We start from the raw sequence: 23,403 nt of genomic DNA on the forward strand, positions 1-23,403 counted from the left end.
TTAGCTCTTTATATGTAAAGCCGACAGATCACAGGAGCTGCCCGTTTGTTCCTGGCTTTGTCTGCCCAGTGTCCAGTACAGCACCTTGTACACTGCACTACAGGAACTTACAAACCTTCTTCCCCAATAAATAGTTGTGGAATGAATGATTTGTAGTACAGAGGGGTATTTAGGATTGACAGTAAAGCTTTGACCCAAACTACAGAGTTACAAGGAAGATAGGAGAGGCCAGTGTTGTGGCTTAGCAGGTTAAACCCCAGCCTACGATGCTGGCACCACATATCAGACTGCCAGTTTGAGTCCCAGCTGCTCTCCTTCCAATCCAGCTCCCTGCTAATGTGCCTGGTAAGGCAGCAGAAGACATCCACCCACACAGAATACAGATGGAGTTCCTAGCTGCTGGCTTCTGCCTGGCCCAGCCCAGGCTGTTGAGGCTATTTGGGGAGTAAACCAGCAGATGGAAGATCATTCTCAATCTCACTCTCTGTGTCACTGTGCCTGTTAAATAAAAACAAAATAAGGGCCGGCGCCGCGGCTCACTAGGCTAATCCTCCGCCTAGCAGCGCCGGCACACCGGGTTCTAGTCCCGGTTGGGGCGCCGGATTCTGTCCCGGTTGCCCCTCTTCCAGGCCAGCTCTCTGCTGTGGCCAGGCAGTGCAGTGGAGGATGGCCCAGGTGCTTGGGCCCTGCACCCCATGGGAGACCAGGAAAAGCACCTGGCTCCTGGCTCCTGGCTCCTGCCATCGGATCAGCGCGGTGTGCCGGCCGCAGCGCGCTGGCCAAGGCGGCCATTGGAGGGTGAACCAACGGCAAAGGAAGACCTTTCTCTCTGTCTCTCTCTCTCACTGTCCACTCTGCCTGTAAAAAAAAAAAAAAAAATGTTTAAAAAAACAAAACAAAACGTCTTCAGAACCACTGTTGAGTCAGAGCCAGTGGTAAGCAGGCCAAAGGACTGGTGATCTGGCAGTCAGCACCACCTAGGAGTGGTGTATGGGGATCCTCTAGGCAGAAGCTGTTTGTTTATCTTTATTGATGCTGCTTTGTTCATATTTTCTTCCTAGTCACCTGTGCATCATCTTTCCATCTGAAAAAAAAAAAAAAATAGACCTTCCGGATCTCCTACATGGGTACAGAGGCCCAAGCACTTGGTCATCCTCCACCGCTTTCCCAGGTGCATTAGCAGGGAGCTGGATCAGAAGTGGAGCATGGGGCTGGCACTGTGGTGTAGCAGGTAAAGCCGCTGTCTACAGTGTCGGCATCCCATATGGGTGCCAGTTCACGTCCCGGCTGCTCTACTTCCAATCCAGCTCTCTACTATGGCCTAGGAAAGCAGTAGAACATGGCCCAAATCCTTGGGCCCCTGCACCTGCATGGGAGACCCAGAAGAAGCTCCTGGTTTCTGGCTTCGGATCATTCAGCTCTGGTCATTGCAGCCAACTGGGGAGTAAACCAGCGGATGAAAGGCCTCTCTCTCTCTCTCTCTCTGCCTCTGCCTTTCCTTTTCTCTCTGTGTAACTCGGACTTTCAAATAAATAAATAAATCTTTTTTTTTTTTTTGACAGGCAGATTTAGACAGTGAGAGAGACAGAGAGAAAGGTCTTTCTTTCCGTTGGTTCACCCCCACAAATGGCCGCTACAGCCAACATGCTAAGCTGATCCAAAGCCAGGAGCCAGGTGCTTCCTCCTGGTCTCCCATGCGGGTGCAGGGCCCAAGCACTTGGGCCATCCTCCACTGCACTCCCGGGCCACAGCAGAGAGCTGGACTGGAAGAGGAGCAACCAGGACAGAATCTGGCTCCCAACCAGGACTAGAACCTGGGGTATCGACGCCACAGGCGGAGGATTAGTCTAGTGAGCCACAGCGCCAGCCATAAATAAATCTTAAAAAAAAAAAAAGAAGTGGAGCAGCTGTGATTGGAACTGGCATCCACATGGGATGCTGGAGTTACAGGCAGAGTTTTTTTTTTTTAAGATTTGGGACATGCTCAAGCTGACTTGCCCCAAATGGTAGAGTTAGAAACATACCAGGGGACTCCAATTTAATCCCATCATGTACCAATGTCATCTCACTAGTCCAAGTGATCAATTTCAGTTCACAATTGATCATAATAAAAGGACTTAGAGTCAAAGGGAGCACATAAACAAGTCTAGTACCTGCTAACACTAACCGATAGAATAAATAAAGGGGAGAGTGATCCAACATGGGAAGTGAGATACTCAGTAGACTCATAGAATGGCAGATGTCCTAAATAGCACTCTGGCCTCAGAATCAGCCCTAAAGGCATTCAGATCTGGCTGAAAAGCCCATGAGAGTATTTCAGGCATGGAAAGCCAAGACACTCTGGCAAAAGATCTCTGTGAGTGAGATCTCAGTGGAAAGAACAGGTCTTCAAAGAAGGAGGTACCTTTCTCTGAAGGGAGGAGAGAACCTCCACTTTGACTATGACCTTGTCTAAACAAGATAAGAATCAGAGAACTCAGAGGGCTTCCATAGCCTTGGAAACTCATGACTGGAGCATAGGGAGATTACTGATGCCATAGACAGGAGTGTCAATTGGTAAAGTCAACAACAGGAGTCACTGTGCACTTACTCCTCATGTAGGATCTCTGTCCTTAATGTGCTGTGCATTGAGATTTAATGCTATAATGAGTACTCAAACAATATATTTCACTTTGTGTTTCTATGGGGGTGCAAACTGTTGAAATCTTTACTTAATGCATACTAAACTGATCCTCTGTAAAAAAAAAAAAAAAAAAAAAAAGAAAGAAAGAAATTATCAACTCCCAACTTGACTCTCACTGGGATTAAACATGACAATAGGTCTGATCTGATTTCATCATCATTTAAAAAAATCATCTATTATTTTTCACTTTATGTTTCTGTGTGGGAGCAAACTGTTGAAATCTTTACTTAATGTATACTAAGCTGATCTTCTGTATATTAAGATAATCGAAAATGAATCTTGATGTGAATGGAAGGGGAGAGGGAGTGGGAAAGGGGAGGGTTGTGGGTGGGAGGGACGGTATGGGGGGGAAGCCATTGTAATCCATAAATCGTACTTTGGAAATTTATATTCATTAAATAAAAGTTAAAAAAAAATGAGAAAAAAAAGATTTATTTATTTTTTTTTTGACAGGTAGAGTTACAGACAGTGAGAGAGAGAGACAGACTTTCCTTCCATTGGTTCACTCCCCAAATGGCCGCTACAGCCAGCGCTGCACCTATCCAAAGCCAGGAGCCAGGTGCCCCCTCCTGGTCTCCCATGCAGGTGCAGGGGCCCAAGCACTTGGGCCATCCTCCACTGCCTTCCCGGGCCACAGCAGAGAGCTGGACTGGAAGAGGAGCAACTGGGACAGAACCCCAGCGTTCATATGGGATGCTGGCGCCGCAGGCAGAAGATTAGCCAAGTGAGCCACGGCGCCCGGCCCCACAGGCGGAGTCTGTACCAACTACACAGCAACGGCCTCTCAAGGCATCTTCTATTAGACCAGACATTAAAGAGATATGCAAAAATGTAAACTTCATCATTTTTTTCATAGGTCTATTATTGTTATTTAAAATGAACTAACAGGGGCCGGTGCCATGGCTCATTTGGTTAATCCTCTGCCTGCGGTGCCGGCATCCCATATGGGCGCTGGGGTTCTAGTCCCGGTTGCTCCTCTTCCAGTCCAGCTCTCTGCTGTGGCCTGGGAGGGCAGTGGAGGATGGCCCAAGTGCTTGGGCCCTGCACCGGCATGGGAGACCAGGAGAAGCACCTGACTCCTGGCTTCGGATCGGCATAGCTCCAGCCAGAGCAGCCATTTGGGGAGTGAACCAATGGAAGGAAGACCTTTCTCTCTGTCTCTCTCTCACTGTCTATAATTCTACCTGTCAAAATAAAAATAATAAAAATAAAATAAAATAAAATAAAATGAACTAATAGAATGTTTAAATTTTTCTCACTTCTAATTTCAAAGTAAATATTTATAGGTAAATCTCACATAAATGAAAGCTCTTTGAGGTTCTTGATCATTTTTATGAGCATAAAGAGGTTCTAAAACAGAGCTGGCGCCGCAGCTCAATAGGTTAATCCTCCGCCTAGCAGCGCCGGCACACCGGGTTCTAGTCCCGGTCGGGGTGCCGGATTCTGTCCCGGTTGCCCCTCTTCCAGGCCAGTTCTCTGCTGTGACCCGGGAGTGCAGTGGAGGATGGCCCAAGTGCTTGGGCCCTGCACCCCATGGGAGACCAGAAGCACCTGGCTCCTGCCTTCGGATAGGCGCAGCGCGCCAGCCGCGGCGGCCATTGGAGGGTGAACCAATGGCAAAGGAAGACCTTTCTCTCTGTCTCTCTCTCTCACTGTCCACTCTGTCTGTCAAAAAAAAAAAAAAAAAAAAAAGAGGTTCTAAAACAAAAGATAAAATTGAGAAATGCTAGATTATGGGAAATGATGTGTGAGCCTCAAGATAAAATAGACTAGAACCACTGCTGATTCTCCAAGCACACTCTTGTGTAAAATCCAGGAAAGAGGGAAGATCCAAGCTGTTCTATACTTCTCTTTTCTATTCTAAGCCTTCTGCAGACTGCAAAGGGAATCATTCCAGAGTCACCTACACACGCACACACTCATACACATAGACACACAGCCACTGAAATGACATATCTAACAGTTTAAAAGAAAAAAAATTATCCATGATGGAAATTGCTAAAAAAGCTTTCGAGAATTCTGTTGCATAGTTTTAAAAAAAATAATTAATTTTAAGATGCATTTATTTATTTCAAAGGCAGAGCATCCGAAAAAGAGGGAGAGACAGAAATACAGAGAGATTTTCCATCTGTTGGTTTACTCCCCAAATGACTGCAACAGCCAGGACTGGGCCAGCCTGAAGCCAAGGGCCATGAACTCCATCCTGGTCTCCCACATGGGTGGCAGGGGCCCAAGCACTTGGGTCGTCTTCTGTTGCCTTCCCAGGTATATGAGCAGGAAGCTGGATCAGAAGCAAAGTAGTAAGAACTGGAACTGGCACTGTGATACAGGGTGACAGTGCTGCGATCAGAGCTCCAACCGCTGAGCCGCAGTGCTGGCCCGCGGTGGGGGTTTTCATAAAGGACCACAGAGAATACAGAACATTCAACACAGGTACTGTACCCCAACACAAGAGGGGAGTTTGGGGTTTAACATTTCTGCTTCAAAAACATTTAACACCATGTAGAATCTATGTAGGCTGGGAAGGAAAAGGATAAAGAAGCAAAACAACCCAGAGGCCCTAGGAAAAGTGTGCTAGCGTCGTATAAACACTAGAGACTCGCTGCAAAGTGATCCAGTATACAATCCTGTCATCAATAGTGATGATCGACTTAATTACACTTTGCACTTATTCATACTTGCAACTTTTCCAAATGCTTTCATGGTAATTACCTTATTTTATCCTCACAACTGTGAGGTAGGCACCTGGCATTTCACAGGACGGAAACCTGAGGAACAAGGAATCGTCGGGCTCAGGGCACTGTTGAAAGCATACAGGGATAGAGCAGGAGTCTGCAGAGCACAGCGGTCATTCTACCTGGACCCTGTGCTGCTGCCCAATGCGTCAGGTGAGTCTCTGGGTGAAGAAGTGGACCATAAGATGGGATCCTGTTTTTGTTGGGAAAGCAATACACTTGTTTCTACAGAAAAGATAAACTACAGTTATAAATCATACAACAGCAAGAATCCTGGGGCAGAACCACTATGGGCTTTTACAAGGAAATCATTATTAGACATTGTCAGACCGCTTAAGCTTTTTTATAACTAGTATGTGTTATTTAACGTTTCATTTTGAAATAATTTCAGATTTATGGAAAGCTGCAAAAATGGCACAAAGAATTCCCTTAGTTCATTGAGATTCCATGTAGAACACTTGATAAAAACATTTTATCAAGTGTCTGTTAACATTCTCTCCCTATATGTGTAAACATATTTTTTCTAAACCCTCTGAAAATAAATTTTAGACATAATTCCCCTTTATCCCTGAATATCTCCAAAATGAGGACATTCACTTATATAGCCACAGTACAATTAGCAAAAGCAAGAAATGAACATTCATATAGCACTATTGTCACTATTGTCTAGCCTACAGATGTAATTCAAATTTCAGTCATTATCTCACTAATGTCCTTTATACTCACAGACAAATAGACATATCCTGGTCTAGCATCACATTCTGTATTAAATTCTCATCTATTTTCATTTTTTTTATTTAATAGAAAGAGAGATTCCCATTTTGAGAAGGAAAAAGGTTAATGGGCCTTGGGCAAGACATTCCTGGTACCTACTGCTTCACCTGGAAAATGAAGAAAATGACACTTGTCCTGCATGTAGAACAGGGTTTGAAAGTATTAGATAAATTACTGCACATAAGTACCATTCAGAAACGGTGCCGTGGGATGGGCATTAAGCGCAGCGAGTGAAGTGGCTACTTGGGATGCCCACATCCCATATCAGGAGTGGCTGGCATCAAGGCACGCTTCTGCTTCCCATCCAGTTGCCTGCTACTGCACCTGGGAGGCAGCAGATGGTGGCCCAAGAACTTGAGTTCCTGCCACCCACGTGGGAGATCTGAAAGTTCTTGGCTCCTGGCTTCAGCCTGGCTCAGCCCTACTGTTCCAGGCACTTAGGGAGAAAACCAGTACATCAAAGAGATCTCTCTCTCTCTCCCTCCGTTTATCCCGCATATCTACCACTCTGCCTTTCAAAAGAAAATAAATAAACAAAATTGTTTAAAGGGTAAAATGGCACAATATAATGAAACAAGAGCGTAGATTTTGGAGTTACACAAATATGGGTCTCTATCAAGCCAAGTCTCTGGCAACCTTGGCTTCCTCACTTGATAAATGGAAGCTAACACTCATTGGTACTAAATAAGATAATGAAGATAAAAATATAATAGCAATAGTGTAACAGTGAACAGCTTTGGGTGCAATTTGTCGGTATCAGGTATTATGCTAAGCTAAGTATTTTATGTGACTTATCTCAAATGACAGCAGTCTCCCCTTATCCACAAGGGCCATGTTCCAAGACCCCTAGTGGATGCCTGAAACCACAGATAGTACTGAACCTGACATACTCTATGTTTTTTTCTCCTCATTCATATCTATGATAATGCTTAATCTATAAACTAGGCACAGTAAGAAATAAGAACTAGCTAATGATAAATAGAAAAATTATAATAACAATAAAAGTTATTTAAAACTTATGAATCTTTATTCCTAATTTTTTCCATTAAATATTTTTGGACCACAGTTAATCATAAGTGACTGAAACTGCAGGAAGCAAAAACTTAGACAATGGGAGGCCAGTGCTGTGGCGTGGCAGGCTAAGCCTCTTCCTGTGGTGCCGGCATCCCATATGGGAGGTGGTTAGCATCCTGGCTGCTCCTCTTCCAATCTCAGCTTGTGGCCTGGGAAACCAGTAGTAGATGGCCCAAGTGCTTAGGCCCCCGCCACTTGCATGGGAGACCTGGAAGAAGCTCCTGACTCCTAGCTTCAGATAGGCTCAGCTTCGGCCATTGCGGCCACTTAGGGAGTGAATCAGTGGATGGAAGATCTTCCTCTCTGTCTCTCCCCCTGCCTGATTTTCCACCTCTCAAATAAATAAATAAAATCTTTTTAAAAAAGAAAAAACTTGGACACTGGTGAACTATAGTCTCCTTGTTAACAACTCTATAAAATAGGTAACAGTCTCATCTTACAGATGAAAAAATTTGGGGTTTAAATAAATAAATGACAGGGTAGATATTGTGCCGTAGCAAGTAAGGCCACTGCCTGTGACGCCGATATGGGTGCTGGTTCGTGTCCTGACTGCTCCACTTCCTATCCAGCTCCCTGAGTGCTACCCACGTAGGAAACCTGGAAGAAGCTCTTGGCTTCAGTCTGGCCCTGCCCTGACCATTGCTGCCATCTGGGGAGTAAGTCAGCAGATAGGAGATTTTCTCTCTTGGGGCTAGCACTGTGGCACAGCAGATTAAAGCCCTGGCTTGCAGTGCCAGCATCCCATATGGGCGCTGGTTCAAGTCCTGGCTGCTCCACTTCCAAACCATCTCCCTGCTAATGCACCTGGGAAAGAAGCAGAGGATGGCCCAAGTGCTTGGACACCTGCACCCATGTGGGAGACCTGGGAGAAGCTCCTGGCTCCTGGCTTTGGATCAGCTCAGCTCTGGCCGTTGTGGCCACTTGGGAGGTGATCCAGTGGATGCAAGGCCTTTCTCTTTCTGTCTCTCTCTGTAACTCTTTCAGACAAAAAATAAATCTTAAAAAAAAAAAAAAAAAAAGGATTATCTCTGTCTTCTTTAATTCTGCCTTTCAAATAAATAAAAAATATTTTATAAAATAAATGATTTGCTCAAGATCACACGACTAGTGTCAGATATTACTTGAATTCAAGTCCATGACTTCAAAGTCCACATATTTATCTACTGCCTAGACTTTTGCAACCTACTAGATGTTCAGTGAGTATTTTCCTTCCATATACCCCTTCTTATGTACACATTCAGATTATATGATTCATCAATTCTCCCAAGAGAAACAAGATTTTTAAAAATGAGCAGATGTGGATCCCGCATTGTGGTGCAGCGGGTTAATCCTCAGCTTGCAATGCCCGCATCCCATGTCAAAGTACTAGCCTGACTTCTGACTACTACGCTTCTGATCCAGCTCCCTGCTAATGTGCCTGGGAAGTCAGCAGAAGATGGCCCGAGTACTTGGGAACCTACCACTCACATCAGAGAAAAACCTGGCCCAGACATGGCTGGTGCAGCCAGTCGCGGAATGAACCAATGGATGGAAGATCTCTCCCTCCTTGTCTCTCTCTCTCTCTCTCTCTCTCTTTCTCTCTGATACTCTACCTTTCAAATAAATAAATATTTTTAAATGCAGATGTACTTTATGAGAACTCTCAGTATCTTAACTCATAATCTTTCAGTTTATAAACTTAATTTATAAACACATTTATGAAGCTCTCCAGAAAAAGATTCTAAGTCAGATGTTTTTTATAGAAGTCACTACAGCACAAAAAAATGGGACAAGTCAAGTCTGCATTCCAACAACATTCACTCTCCTAGAATGGTCACTGTAATAGAGAAACATGTAATTTAAAAATAAAAAGCAGGGGTGAGGGGCTGGCACTGTGGCATAGTGGGTAAAGCTGCTGCCTGCAGTGCCAGCATCCCATTGTGGGTGCTGGTTTGAGTCTTGGCTGCTCCACTTCCGGTCCAGCTCTCTGTTATGGCCTGGGAAAGCAGTAGAAGATGGCTCCAGTCCTTGGGCCCCTGCACCCACTTGGGAGACCCAGAAGAAGCTGCTGGCTCTTGGCTCCAGATTGGTGCTTCCCATTCAGACCTGGTCTGGCCCAGTCCCGGCTGCCACTGCAGGCATTTGGGGAATGAACTGGTGGATGGAAAAGCAGGTGCTCTTTCTCTTTCTCTGCCTCTTGAATAAATAATTTTTTAAAAGAAAATATAAACAGAATGCATTTTTTGATAAAGTCAGAAGCACAATGAATTAAGAGCAACAGCTCATTAGACCTGGAAAAAGAAAACTTTTTTTTTTTTTTTTTTTGACAGGTAGAGTCACAGACAGTGAGAGAGAGACAGACAGAAAGGTCTTCCTTCTGTTGGTTCACCCCACAAATGGCTGCTATAGCCAGCACTGCGCTGATCCAAAGCCAGGAGCCAGGTGCTTCCTCCTGGTCTCCCATGCGGGTGCAGGCACCCAAGCACCTGGGCCATAGCATAGAGCTGGACTGGAAAGGAGCAACCGGGACAGAATCCAGAGCCCCGACCGGGACTAGAACCTGGGGTGCTGGCGCCGCAGGCAGAAGATTAGCCTAATGAGCCGTGTCACCGGCTGAAAACTATTCTTACTATGTCTGAGAAAGAAGATGCAAGCTTCAGTATTTCTCTCGTCCAAGACAGGAATTCTTGTTTTGGCCACAAACATGACACACGTTATCACTAGTGTTCAAGTGTCCTTGTGTTACAAGACAAAGTACTGACTTCAGCAATGAGCCACTTACGGTTTTAAGTATTTTCAAGATGAACAAAGTAATTATATTATTTAAGAACACAAGAGGATTATTTCTAGCCCCCTCCTCTGCACTGGGCAGGAAATGGATCACAAACAGCTCAAATGCTTCAGCGATATAGACAGATATACCTAAAGTGCATTCACTCACTGCACACTGCAATCCATGAACGCAAAAACCTCCCAGAAAAGAAAAAGAGAAGATAGCGTGAGGATAAATTATTTCTGATGTCACAGTCCATGGCTCAAAGTAAGTCTATTGTCTTTAATGTAAGGGAATAAAGGCCAGTGCTATGAAAGAATTTCAAAGGCTCAGGATGACAGGTACACTGGAAGTCTGATGAGCGGAGATCAATTTGATACCAGTTAAGCCAAATATCAAGTTATATACATGAAGTCTCAAAGAATATTCTCTTAATAGCTGAATAAATGTTTAAAGTTTCCATTGCCAGGATGCATGCACCTGAAGGTGAGAGACCATGAGGAAATCATTTTAAGTATTTGAATGAATCCACAATGGAAAAAAAGTCCAGCAAAGGGTACGTGTGTACCATCGGCACATGCCACTTTACATATGCAGCTTCTCAGTCAAATTTCTCTTCTTCCAGACCTAATTCTTGAGAAAGATCTAGGTAAAATAATTACATCCAAGTCTAGTAAACCTAGAGAATAAAGTAATCAGCGTATGTGAACAGCATACTAAATATTATGAAGAACAACTCAATTACTTTATTTGAGTTAACTACATGAAATTTCTATTTGACCCTCCAGACTCCATAAGTTGTTGGCCTAGCAAATGACAAAATGAAATACGCACAAAACCCAGGCAGATCGGGGAGAAATCACCAAATAAAGAGGCTCTAGAAACCCAAGTGCTTCCAGAACTAGGTCTGAGTCCACGCTACACAGGTACACAACTAGTGAGAAGGGTAAAGAAAGTACTAAGCCTGCCAGTAAGATCAATCTCCAACTCTGGTGAGGTTCTTGAAAGCAAGGCCATGAAGAATCAACGTGAAGAAAAAGGGAATGCCACTGACAAACAGGAAGTGCTTAAACAAGTCATCTGGAGTAGGTCCCATCTGTCCTTTCCCTCCTCAGCCAGGCCGCCATGGAAGGGGGTTTTGGGAACACCCAGTGCAACTACAGCGCTAAGGCTGCTCAGACAAGAATCACAACCAACGTGGAAGGAACGTACTTTTCTTAAGGGAACACACTATCAACAAAAACAGTCTAAACATTCCAGTGTGACACTTTAAAAGGTATTTCATGGACGCCACAAACACAGGAGTTTAGCTAACACACTTCACCACACACATTAGTACATCTCAGTTTCTCCAGTATACTCACTCCCTTCCCCAACTCTCCTCTGAAAACATCCAGACCTGTCACTTGGATGGCAGGTGCAGCAGCCGGCCGTTGAGCCTGCCGAGCTCAGCGACAGGCTTCTCGGCTGGGAGGCGGCGACACCAGGGCCTGGCTCAGCTGCGGAGCACCTGTCCCTCCAGGCAGCCAGCCTCCAGCGACCTCAATGAGCAGAGCCCAGAGGAGAAGAAAACTGGGCCTAGACACCACAAGGGAGGCAGGAAAACCCGGCAGTGAACTCTCTGGGGACCACAATATTTAAACAAGGGTCTGAAAAAGGAAACGGAGAAGCTAAAAAAGACGTAAAATCTGATGATTTAAAAAGTCACTTCTGAGACGCCCCAAAGACCAGCGAACTCTTCTCTGGAATAAAGACGGGAAGAGCTCTCACAAACACCAGGGCGGTCTGCGTGCTCGGGCCTCGTTTCAAAGGCATTAGCTGCAGGAGCAGGACGGTCGGGCACAGTACACACTCAGCTTCTGCAGCAGCACTGCACAGACCAGCACGGGAAGACGGGGAGTAGTCATCAGTTCACAGCTCCAACCACACTAACAGAGAAAACAGTGTCCCAAAGCGTAAAGACACACCTTACTAACATTCTCATGTGCCTACTTGGGTAACAATTGTAACTGTGAGATTTGGAATAGACATTCAACACAGGAGAGGCTCTGTAACTGCCAGGGAGAAGAAAGGTGGGAGCACAGGAGCCCGAGGGGTGGGGGGACCCCCACAATCCCCTTGAGAAACACCCAGCGCCCAGCCCCACCTCACCTGGAGAATTACGTCCGCAATGAGCTACGGGGAGTGGCTGCTCTGTGTGTGAGGGCCACGTGCCAGAACCCGAGGACCTCAGAAAATGGAACAGCTGGGGAGAATTCTTATTTTTCTTCCTCTTATCAATAACGTGTTTCCATGTTTGTCAAGGTTCTCTCACGTCTATCTCACATCAGTTCACGGCAACTGTATCATAAAATAACACGAGGCAACACATAGCTGTTAATGTGTCAAGGGAAGCACTAAATACAGTCAGCTACAGTTTGGTCCAACAGCAGGACTTTTATTTGAACAGAACCCTAAGTTCTGTCGCAGCCCTAAAGCACTGTATGAATTTAAGAGGGTGGTCCTCTGGCCTACTGGACTACTAACGCTTTGAAGACAAGGAGCATGTCCTATCCTGTGGCCTCCACCGTACCCTGAACACTGCAGGCCTCCAATGAACTGAATGGGCTAGTTTATGTTCACTGATTAATTTACTCACTCAACATTTATTCAACACTCACTGCTTACCCTGTGTTAGGCTCTGATTTTTAAAAAATGACACTGAATTGGGGCTGGCACTGTGACATAGTAGGTAAAGCTACTGCCTGCAGTGCCAGCATCCCATATGGGCGCCGGTTCGAGTCCTGGTTGCTCCACTTCCAGATCCCGCTCTCTGCCACGGCCTGAGAAAGCAGTAGAAGATGGCCTGAATACTTGGGCCCCTGCACCCACAAGGACGATCTGGAAGAAGCTCCCGGCTCCTGGCTTCAAATCAGTCCAGCTCCAGCCATTGTGGCTATTTGGGGAGTGAACCAGCGGATAGAAAACCTCTCTCTCTGTGTTTCTGCCTCTCTGTAACTTTGCCTTTCAAATAAATAAATCTTAAAAAAAAAAATTACACTGAATTTTAACCTTCAATAATATTAAAAATCCCCATTCCTGCTTCCTTTCTCTTATTAAATTGACTAGAATAATATTTCCACAGCAGGTTTCAATTTATGAACGATGGGCATATATCTACATGCAGATAACACTAACATAATGAGGGGCTGGCACTGTAGGGCATCAAGTTAACACCCTGGCTTGAAGTGCTGGCATCCCATATGGGCGCTGGTTTAAGACCCAGCTGCTCCACTTCCAATCCAGCTCTCTGCTATGGCCTGGGAAAGCAGCAGAAGATGGCCCAAGTCCTTGGGCCCCTGTACCCATGTGGGAGACCTGGAAGAGGCTCCTGGCTTCAGATCGGCACAGCTCTGGCCATTGCGGCCAATTGGGGAGTGAACCAGCAGATGGAAGACATCTCTCTCTCTCTCTGCCTTTTCTCTCTCTGTGTAACTCTGCCTTTCAAATAAATAAATAAATCTTTAAAAAAAAAAAAAACCACTAGCATAATGTCTAATGGGGCTGGTATTATGGCGTAGCGGGTAAAGCACTGGTCCATGTCCCAGCTGCTCTACTTCCAACCCAGCTCCCTGCTGATGGCCTGGGAAAAGCAGCAAAAGATGGTCCAAGTGTTTGGGCCCCTGCCACCCATATGGGAGGCCCAGATGAAACTCCTGGCTTCAGCCTGGACCACTGCTGGCCACCGTGGCCATCTGGGAAGTGAATCAGCAGACGGATTATTTCTCTCTCTCTCTCTCTCTGTAACTCTTTCAAAATAAATAATCTTTAAAATATACATAAAATGTCTAAAATTAATTTGCCTTGTATCTTGTCCCTGAAAGAGAATTCCAACAACACAGCCGTGACACTGACAATGAATGACATCATTTGACAATCACCTCAGTAACAGTTGCTGGATTGGAGCCCATGGAGCAACAGGACTTTTTTAGGCAACAGCAAGCAACAACTGACCCTGTTTCGATGGCTCATCTCTTAGTTTACGGCTGCACCAATGCTTACAGTCTTTCCTGCCTCCTTAAAGAATAAACCACAAGTGTTAAAACTGTGACAGCAACAACCTAGTAATATTTACCAAGCTATAATTCATAGTTTCACAAACTGTACATATCTTCTTTAGTCCTCAAAACTCATTTAACTGGTGTGAGAACGGGGGCTCGAAGCTGTGGCTGCCCTGCCCGTCCCAAGTGGCAGAGCTGGGATCCTGAGTCTGACCCCGGGCCTCCGGAAGCCTGCAGTCCAGGGCTGTCCGCTCCACAGCTGCCTCCTTCCCACGCCAGCGCTCACAAAGTTGTACAGACTGAGAATCGGAAAACGGTAAGTCCACCAGGATTATGCTACGAAACAGTAGACAGTGCTTATCAAAACTGTCAACACAGGACCAGAAAAACAACAAAGCTCTCTGTTTAATGAGACTAAAATTGGCCAGATGTTGAGGAAGAAAATGGGCCCTAGATGGTGTGAAAAACAATTTAGGACAGACTTAAATGTGATGATCAACAGAAATTTGATATCCGTGAATCTTCAAATATCCTAATTTATAACTAGCCTACTCACTCTGTTTGCCTAAGAAATAGATGGAAATTTTCTAAGTATCTCCTTAAAAACAGAATTGGAAAAAAATACATGATCTTGTTCTTTAGTCCAATACTCCATAATATGAACTAAGAAGCAGAAAAGCAAATTGACGTGTTCATGTGATATACGATGCTCCAACCAGAAAACACAGGTAAAATATTTTTTGGTCTTTTCATCAAGATTTTACTTAAAGAAGGCCAAGCTTAGGAGGGCAAATAGAGCTGAGGGCAGAAATACTGTTGGTTTTTGAAAATTTCATAGATGGACCTCAACAACTTGCATAGTGAACTTAGGGTAGGAAGACTCACATTCCAAAAGCCACCAGGAGAGTAACAGCCCTCGATTAGACAGCGAGTTCACTGCTTCCCCCCGCTCGAGCACGTGGCTTCTATGCTACAGGTAGCAAACTGAGTCTATTTGTTCAAGCACAAAGAGAAGTTGAAAACACGGACAACACAGGACTTGCACATCATCTCGGGTTCCCGTGAATGGCCGCCGTGCACACACAGCAGTCTTGAGTCTACCAACTCTGCCGCACACTCTTCTGTCCCTGTGCCACTATTAACGGTTTGATTGCTCAAAATCTTTTTTGAGGGGGGTGGGGAAACCCTTTTCTTTATCCAAGGAGATCTATCTATCTATCTACATAGTGTAACTTGCAGAGACCTCCTTTCCACCCATTAGGTCTTCAGGAAAAATACTTTTGCTGTTTCGGTCTGAGCAAACATCGGTGTGGCTAACTCAGCGCAGATCTTGGAGTGTTTTCCCCAGTCATTTGCTCAGCGGCTACCACAGGGCCTGACACACACACAGCGTGCGCAAGGGCAGAGCGAATGAATGACTCCCGTGAGCTGCAGCCCCTAACAGAGCGCACAGCCAAGACCTTTGCACTTTTTCTTGACGCTTTTACCTAAAGTTAAAAACGGAAAAACGCCAGTGTTCACATGCGCAAACACCCCACGCGTGTAAACAAACAGCACGCCCGGGCCGGGCAGTCCTGTTACGGCGAGCCGGGGTCCCCCGCGTCCGCACACACTTCTCCGAGCCCCCGCGGCCCACCCCCAGCACTCGGCGAAGCGCATGTCCCCACGCCGAGAAGGCCCCTTTGCACACCCATCACCTCTCCCCCGAAGTCGCCTCCTCAGCCAGGCACGTCCCATTCAGAGCGCGCACCGTGAGCAGACCAGAAATTAGCAGCCGCGCACCAAGTCGGCTTGGGGAAGCCACCGACGTCCCTGCGCTGCCCCATGAACCTGTTGTCCTCCTCGGAGGACCGAGTGCAATTTCTATTTAAAGGGACACTGCTTTCCTTTTGGAGAAGAGACGGGGGAAAAAAAGACTTTGGAGAAAAGCTCTCGGAAACCGTTCGAGGGGACTATCTGCTCGGAATGGTCAAAATACTGTTCACCAGGAGACTGAGTCCCAGGGCAGGATTTCGGGGCGTCAGCCCCGGGTGCCAAGTTTGAGGTCCCATAAGACAGAAGGCGAAAGAAGGGGCGGCGTGGCCGCCACCCAGGGGCGCCGAGGGGCCAGGGCTGCCCAACTTCGCCAGCTCCGCACCCCCCGTGCCTAGGGTCCACGCGCGTCCGGGCTCAGGCCAGCGCGGAGAGGCCCCCCGGGCCCGACGGCGCGGGCCGGGGGCTGCGCTGCGCCGGGCGGGCAGGGGGCTCGCCGCCCCTCCCCCCGGCGGGCCCGGGCGCCCCAACGGCGGTGCGGCGGCTCCTCGGCCCGCGCCCGCCGCGCCCTCCCCACGCCCCGCGCCCCCCGGGCGGACCCCCGGCGGGCCGGCTGGCCGCTCCCGGGGCAGCGCTCGCCAGCAGAGCCCCCGGCGCGGGCGTGCGGCCTAGTCGGGGTTACATAACGGGGCCGGGGCCCCTCCGGAGCGGCGGGGGACGCGGGGCCCGCGCCCGGCGGAGGGGGCGCCGCCGCTCACCTGCCGTAGATGCCCTCGGTGATCCGGTTCCGCTTTAGGGGGCGGCGGAGCTTACTGCAGTCGGCGTTCCGCCGCTTCATCCTCCCGCTGGGGGGCCGGTGCCCGCGCCGCCCTCGCCGCCGCCGCCGCCTCTCGCCTCAGCCGCCGCCGCCGCCGCCGCCGCCGGCCCGCCCCGCGTCGGGCCTGGACTCTACCCCTGGGGCCGGTCACACAGACATGGAGCCAGCACCCGGGGGGAGGGGGTGGCACGAGGAGGGGGGGCTCAGAGCCTCCTCCGCCTTCGGAAACAAAGAAATGACAATTCCGGGGCCCGCCCGCCCAGCACCAGCCAGCCTTCTGCCCCGCCTCCTCGGCCCCGACGGACGGCCCGCGGGACCAATCGAAGACGCCGGTAGGCTGCCGATGGCCAATCCGAGGGCCCACTGGAGCAAAACGGACTCTAGAACCCGCCTCCTTGAAGGACGGAAGAATGCGCCAATCGTTATGGTGTCTGGACCCGCTGAAGGGCCTATCAGAAAAGAGTTAAATAGAGGCTTATAAATAGGCCCTATAAATATAACATCCTATATTATGCGTTGTTGCGAAGATACGCTTCAGGGTTTTGGGGTTGCGTGTGTCACTGTGTTAGAATCCATTTCAGAGCACGCCGCGCCGAAGGGCAGAGTGGGCTCTCGCCCAGCAATGGGATCCTGAAGCCCGGGCGTGCGGCGTGTGGGGTTTCTGCGCTGACATGTGCTTCAGCCCGTTGCGTCATTATGTAAGGGAGCGTCCCGGGAGCGGCGCCGGGGCCCTCGCTGCGCACGCCGGAGCGCTCGGCCAGCTCGGCCGCGTCAGCGCGCGGCGGGGGTACGAATGACAAAGCAAACCCCACACACACGGACACACACCCTGCCAGCTTCCCGCGACGTGGTGACAGCGCGGCGGCCAATCGCAGGAGGCGCGGGGCGGGGCCGCCGCGGTTCCCGCCCCCGGGCGCTGCGTCACGGGGGGCGTGGCCGTGGGGCGCGCGACGTCGCGCGAGGCCGCCGGGCTGTGCGGGGCGGCGCGGCCGGGGCTTCCACGTCCGCAGGCCGCGTTGGGTCCGCGGGACCTGTGAGGGCGCCGCCGCCGCCGCCGTCGCCGCGCCTCGTCACTGGGGGCGTGCCCGCCCCGGGGCGGGGACCGGAGCCTTGGCTGGGCTCCTGTGAGGCCGCGGCGCCGGGCCGGCGACCCTCCACCCGTAGTAGCGCTGTGCTGGGCGACTGGCGTCTCTCCCCGTTAACGCCCCTGCCATGCACGGACGGCGGAGCAACCATCAGAAAGGACCGCCAGGATTCTTGGCAGAGGGAGCTGGGGACATGCCGCCTAGGAGCCGGAGAGCCTCGCAGCCTCCGCACGACTGCTGCTGGCGTCCCGTTGCGTTGCCCTTCCTCGCACTTCCCCCACGGATGACATTACTGTACCACAGGGAACAGGGGCCGAATGGCTGTGAAGTCCCGCCTCCTGTTCTCCGGCGTACACAGCGTCTTTCCACGGTTTTGCCCCGTCCGTCACTGCAGGGCATCCCAGCACGTGGCTTGACCAGATTTCCAGCGGGGGGGGGGGGGGGGGGGGCAGTTCATTTTCCAGGGCATTTTTCAAACTTCCTGGGGAGTAGATGGACGCGGTGGACCTCTTTCCCTTATGGTCACCCCCGTATCAGCACCCACCCCGGAAGGAACCCGAATCCCAGCTGTTCCTTTCTGCTCCTTACAAACCTTCAAAGGTGGCCCAGTGCCTGGAATAGAAAGCACATTCTCTTTAGTGCCGAGTCCAGAGCCGGTCGGGTGCGGCCCTACCCTCCTCTTCCAGTGCCCCAGGCCTGCTCACTGTCCTTAAATCCCCTGCAGCTGTGTCTCCCTCCTTCCTGCCTTTGTCTCTGCGGGTGCTGTGTCTAGCATGGGGTGTCCTGGCTGAGGTGCAGCCATCCGCCTGGACCAAAAGGTCCTTGGGAACCGCATCCATTGCCTGTGGAGATGCGTTGTAGAAAGATGGCAAGAGTCCTGCTTTTTGAGACCGGGGTTGAAATTCCAGCTTGGCCACTGAACTAGATCGGGCAAGTTCCTGAGTCTCTCAGAGCCTCCCCCCCACACACACCCCGCCCCGCCCCGGGTTGATTTGAAGGCTTGGAAGGTAATGAGCTTCCTGAGCCAGGTGTACAGTAGCTAACAGTAAGTAACTGCTGTTCACGCTGGGCCTGTTTCTTGGCCCTCGCTTCTACTCTGCTACGTTGGTAGGGTAATGTTGGGTAGTCAAGAATAGCAAACTCTGCAAGCTTGGAGCTGCACCAAGGCCAGCCCATCCCTGGGAAAGGATACGGGCAGAATGCTCTGCTCGGAGCAGCAGGAAGGCACAGCTGCTGCCGAGTCACACTGGCTCCTGGAGGAAGACGCAGGAGGGGCCCGAGTTATCCGGAGGCCTGGATGCGCTAGGGAGGACAGGTACGTGGTAAGGTTCTGGCTCCAGACCCTGTGGGGACCCCAGTCCTGCGTATCCCTCATGCGCATAACTGCAAGGGCCAGAGTGGCTGAGACCCCCGCCCCCGCCTCCGTGGTGTCTCCCACTCCCTGCCATGCCCCTGCTGTCCAGGTCAGGGCCCTGGCACCCTGTGGAATGGAGAGGTGAGTGATCCAGAGGACAGGTGAGCAAGGCGCTGGGGACCTGTGCCAGACTGCTGAAGCTCCGGGTCTAGCCTGTCATCAGATAAGAGCTTGACAGGGCTGAGGCGTGGAATGGCCCGGAGCGGTCGGAGGGCTGGGTGCTGGGAGCAGAGGAAGTGCAGTCTGAGTGAGGCCCGGAGAAGGAGCCGTCCGATCCCGACACCAACCCACGGTGTCCCCGGTGGGATCACCTGCCTCCCCCGGGTCTAGATCAACTCTGGAGATGATCCTAGCCCCGTGTTCCCGCTCAAACAGGTCACATTGGCTCCACTTTATAGATGAGAAAACTGAGGTTCAGAGAAAACAAAGCCACACAGTCGGCAGAGTATAGCAAATGAGCCCAGGCGTGAGCTGAGCAAGTTCAAGCCTCGAGGCTCAGGCGCGTGCTGTGGATGTTAGGGGTGTTGATCGGGCGCTTGTCTGGGCATGGCCTTCTTGCCAGGAGCCCAAGAACAGGCCAGAGTGCAACTGCCCTTCTCCATGGCCCTCTATTCCCCTCCCACAGTCCCAGCTGCCTTTTCCCTACGCAGCCTGGCCAAGCCCTTTGGGCTGCAGCCAAGCACCAGCCTCTCCCTGCTCAGCCCCGCCGTGGCCCTCGGGGATTCTAAGGGGGAAGAGGAGAGCCCCCTGCTCCCCATCCTGCCACTCCAGTCAGGAGGCGGCGGAGACCTGCACTGGCCATTCTACAGACGAGTAAGACGAGGAAGGGAAGTAAGTAGCTCTCCTTCAAAAGGCCAGGGCCCAGACAGGAACTGAGGCTTGTCCCCCGCTCCTGGGACTTTCTGATGAGCCAGGGGTTGGGATTGACACTTGGGCTTCAGCTCAACTCAGCAGCCTGGAGGGAGATCACCACATCCTGTTCTCCAAATAAGGAAATGTGGGTTCCACCTCGGTCCGCAGCTTCAGTTCCCTCAATCGCAGGAGGGCTTTGTTCCTGGCCTACACCAGTCACAATCCGGGTGGTTTGGAAACAGCCCTACAGTTATCCTACGAAGAGGGCTGGTTAAGGAAGCTGCCGCACACCCTGGCTGTGGAAGCCCGCGAGCACCCCGGATCACAGTCCCTGCTCCGAGTCCCATGCATTTGCTTTAAAGCTCACAACATCCTATGAGCTTGAGATTATGACAACACCGTCTTCCAGATGAGAGAGGCCCAGTCATTGGCCTTGTTCCCTCTGAGCCTCAGTTTTCTCATCTACGAAGTGGAGCCAACATGACCTGCTTATCATGGGAGACACAGGGCTAGAATCATCGCCACAGGTGATCGTGACTCAGGGTGGGCAGGGGATTCCGCCAAGGACACCGAGTGACAGAGACCTCTGACTCAAACCCCAGCAGGCTGCTGCCAGAGTCCGGACTCCTAACCACTGTGCCGTATATAATGTTGTAGAGGAGCTGTCCTGGCCTGTGCTGTACCATCCCATGTTTGCAGGGAAACAAACGAGGCCTAAGCCAGAAAACCCCTGAAAGGATGCACGCACAAAACGCAGCACTGGTATTCGGGATGGAGCACCGCGGGTACTTGACAGAAGCCGTGTGCAGCTTGGAATTTTCAGAGTTTTCTGCAGTCAGTGTGCCAGGCCTGTGTGGTAATAATGATTGCTAACGTTCATGGACTATGCTCAGTGCACAACCTCGTGTTAGCGTCACAGCCCTGGGAGAGTAACGCTGTACAGATGAGAAGTTACGCCCTGAGACCCTGACCACCTTCCCTGAGGTCCTGCCAGCTAATTAATTGCACAACCAGGAGTCGAGTGCAGGTGGCCGACTCCCAGGCTCATGAGTGTTCAGTGAATGAAGGCTCGGCTTAGCCACGCTTTAGCCAGGTGTGCCCCGAGCAGAGCAAGATCATGCCTTGGTGGGGACGAGTCTCAGGGAGGGGAGGGAGGACCTGCCCACCGCACTGCTCCCTGCCTGCTTGGCTCAGGGCGGAAGGTCGTGGCGGGCGTTCCCACCGAGCCCTGGTCTTGCAGAAAAGGCCGGGTGAAATCCAGCTCAGCGCGCGAGTTTCCTGGCAGGCATTGCCCTGCGCAAGCTGCGGGCTCCCTGGCTCGGTTCGCCACACCTGGGGAAAGCCTGGGCCCTCACGCTGCCAGCCAGAGTCGCAGAAGCCCCTGCCCGCCTGCATTTCTGTAACACCAGTTGCCAGATGGGCTCTGTGTTTGCAGTGACCCTGCGAGGGAAGCAGGTCAGGTCATCTTGTTCGACCCACAAGGAAACTGACTGAGGGTTGATTAGTACCCTGGGAGGCAGGGTGGCAAATCAGTTAACAGCAGAAGCTGTACTGACAGGTGGGTGTCTGGGTTGGGTCCCACCCGGGTCCCACCCTGCCCTTTATTAGCTGTGTGACCTTGGGGACGTGCATGACCTCTCTGAGCAGCAGATTCCTCCTTGTAAAACAGTGGCAATGATGCCTGTGGCCACAGGCTCGGGGGAAGGTTACATGAAGTAATGTGTGCAGGATGCTTGTCTGGTGCTGGGCGTTGCAGAAATGGTGGCTGTTATTCATCCAGCAGGTATTTATTGAGCACCTACTATGGACTGAGCACCACAGCACCCAAAACTCCCTCAGACGCTGCAGAGAAGACAGACAATAAACAAACATTCAGGTGACAAATGGCGGGGCAGGGGGAGGGTGGCATTATGACACAATGGGTAAAGCCGCTGCCTGTGATACCAACACCCCATATGGGCACCGGTTCGAGTCCCAGCTGCTCCATTTCCAGTCCAGCTGCCTGCTAATGCGCCTGGGAAAGCAGTAGAGGATGACTCAAGTGCTTGGGCCCCTTGTACCCACGTGGGAGACACGGAAGAAGCTCCTGGCTCCTGGCTCCTGGTTTCGGTCTGGCCCTCTACTGGCCTTTGCAGGGACCATCTGGGAAGTGAACCTGCAGATGGAAGACTCTTTCTCTTTCTCTCTCTCTCTGCCTCCTTTCTCTCTGTAACTCTGCCTTTCAAATAAATAAATAAATCTTTTTTAAAAAAAAACTCCATGTCGGGCTCCCAAGTCCTGTGCCGGGGGCTGTCACCACTTTGGGAGGGGACGCAGAGACGGGGCCTTCGGCAAAGGTCAGTGACACTCGTGCCCCAGGCAGCGTCCTGGATGCTCTGCATGGAGGCGGCCCGAGGTGGGGGGATCTTCAGCCCGATGCTGGGCCAGGACCCGTCTGGATTTTTCCAGAACTGAATGAATTCAAGCCATTTTTTTCTTCCCCCACCTACCTTTAAAAAATGCTTAGAAAAAAGGGGATTTAAATACGGATTGAAACATAAGTCATTGCAGCCTTGTAGCCTGGAGGGCAGCTCTTCCTGGGTCTGGTCTGCAGACTCCCTGGGGCTTCTCGAGTACCTCGCTGGCATTCATTCATTCATTCATTCGTCCGTTCTCTCTTGATCAATTCATTCTTGTCGGGAGCCTGCGGGTGCACAGACCCCGGTGAGCCTCAGTTTCCCCACTTGTGAAGCAGGAGTGCTGACCCATTCGCTGTCTTTCCTACACGGACATGGTGAGGATGAGCTGAAGGACCAAGTGACACAGTGTTATCATGTTTGGGTTCGAGGGGGGGGGGTGCCCCCTTTCACCGTGAGCTTGGCAGGAACCGTATGGAAAATGTTTGTTGGATGAATGAATGTGGGAAAAATGCACCCCCTCCCGCCGTGATCACGGGCCCTGCACGCTGGTGTTAACTCGACGGACAGGCCTGCAGAGCCAGCCTTGCGGCCTGAGATAAGGCCCTTGGCGGGTGTCTCCCCTATCGCTCCCGCGAGTGGGCGTGGGGAGAGGGGATGCCTGCTGCTGGTGGAGCCCAGCGCGGACGGATGCACCATGGGCTCGAAGTACCCGCGCTCTGTCCGGGGCTGCCTGCCCCCCTGGGCCTTAATGCTGCAGGGCGCCCTCGTCCTCATCTTCTTCTTTTTCACTTCCTATGACACTTCCTCAAAGGATCAGAAGAAGCTCCTGGGGACCTACCAAGGTGAGGGGCCCCTGGGGAAGTGGGCACGCAGGCAGATAGCAGGGGCTGGGGGCCAGCGAGGTCTGTGGTTCCCCAGGGGCGTGGGTGTTCCTTCCCACAAAAATCCCCGCGGAAAGGGATTCACCCAGCCAACGACGCATGCTCTCCTGAGGAGCAGCCTGGGCACACCTCTGCCGCGAAGCCT

The 23,403-nt window shown here is 50.8% G+C and overlaps 2 protein-coding genes across 6 annotated transcripts in view; one reads left to right on the forward strand and one right to left on the reverse strand.

Annotated features, from left to right (window-relative positions):
- MACO1 (macoilin 1) overlaps positions 1–16,741 on the reverse strand; it is a 77,546-nt gene extending 60,805 nt beyond the window's left edge. For 2 of the 4 annotated variants that reach the window (XM_070079065.1, XM_051856658.2), the window contains exon 1: positions 16,569–16,741. In XM_070079065.1, the coding sequence (XP_069935166.1) occupies positions 16,569–16,648 (80 nt within the window). In that variant the 5' untranslated portion in view covers positions 16,649–16,741. Of the gene's footprint in view, positions 1–5,395; positions 5,452–12,169; positions 12,359–13,938; positions 14,063–16,568 lie in introns of those variants that run through there. The other 2 variants (XM_070079064.1, XM_070079063.1) reach the window with 2 other exon arrangements.
- Positions 16,742–18,904: 2,163 nt separating this feature from the next.
- The window catches only part of LOC100342463 (RH-like protein), a 39,630-nt gene continuing 35,131 nt past the window's right edge, over positions 18,905–23,403 (forward strand). The window contains exon 1 of one of the 2 annotated variants that reach the window (XM_051856661.2): positions 18,905–19,027. Coding sequence is in view for 1 of the 2 variants with exons in the window: in XM_002715970.5 (XP_002716016.2) it covers positions 23,072–23,219 (148 nt within the window). In the remaining variant the exon portion in view is untranslated. Of the gene's footprint in view, positions 19,028–23,039; positions 23,220–23,403 lie in introns of those variants that run through there. The other variant, XM_002715970.5, reaches the window with a different exon arrangement.

Source organism: Oryctolagus cuniculus, chromosome 7, assembly GCF_964237555.1.
Source record: "Oryctolagus cuniculus chromosome 7, mOryCun1.1, whole genome shotgun sequence".
In the NCBI taxonomy this organism is placed as follows: Eukaryota; Metazoa; Chordata; class Mammalia; order Lagomorpha; family Leporidae; genus Oryctolagus; species Oryctolagus cuniculus.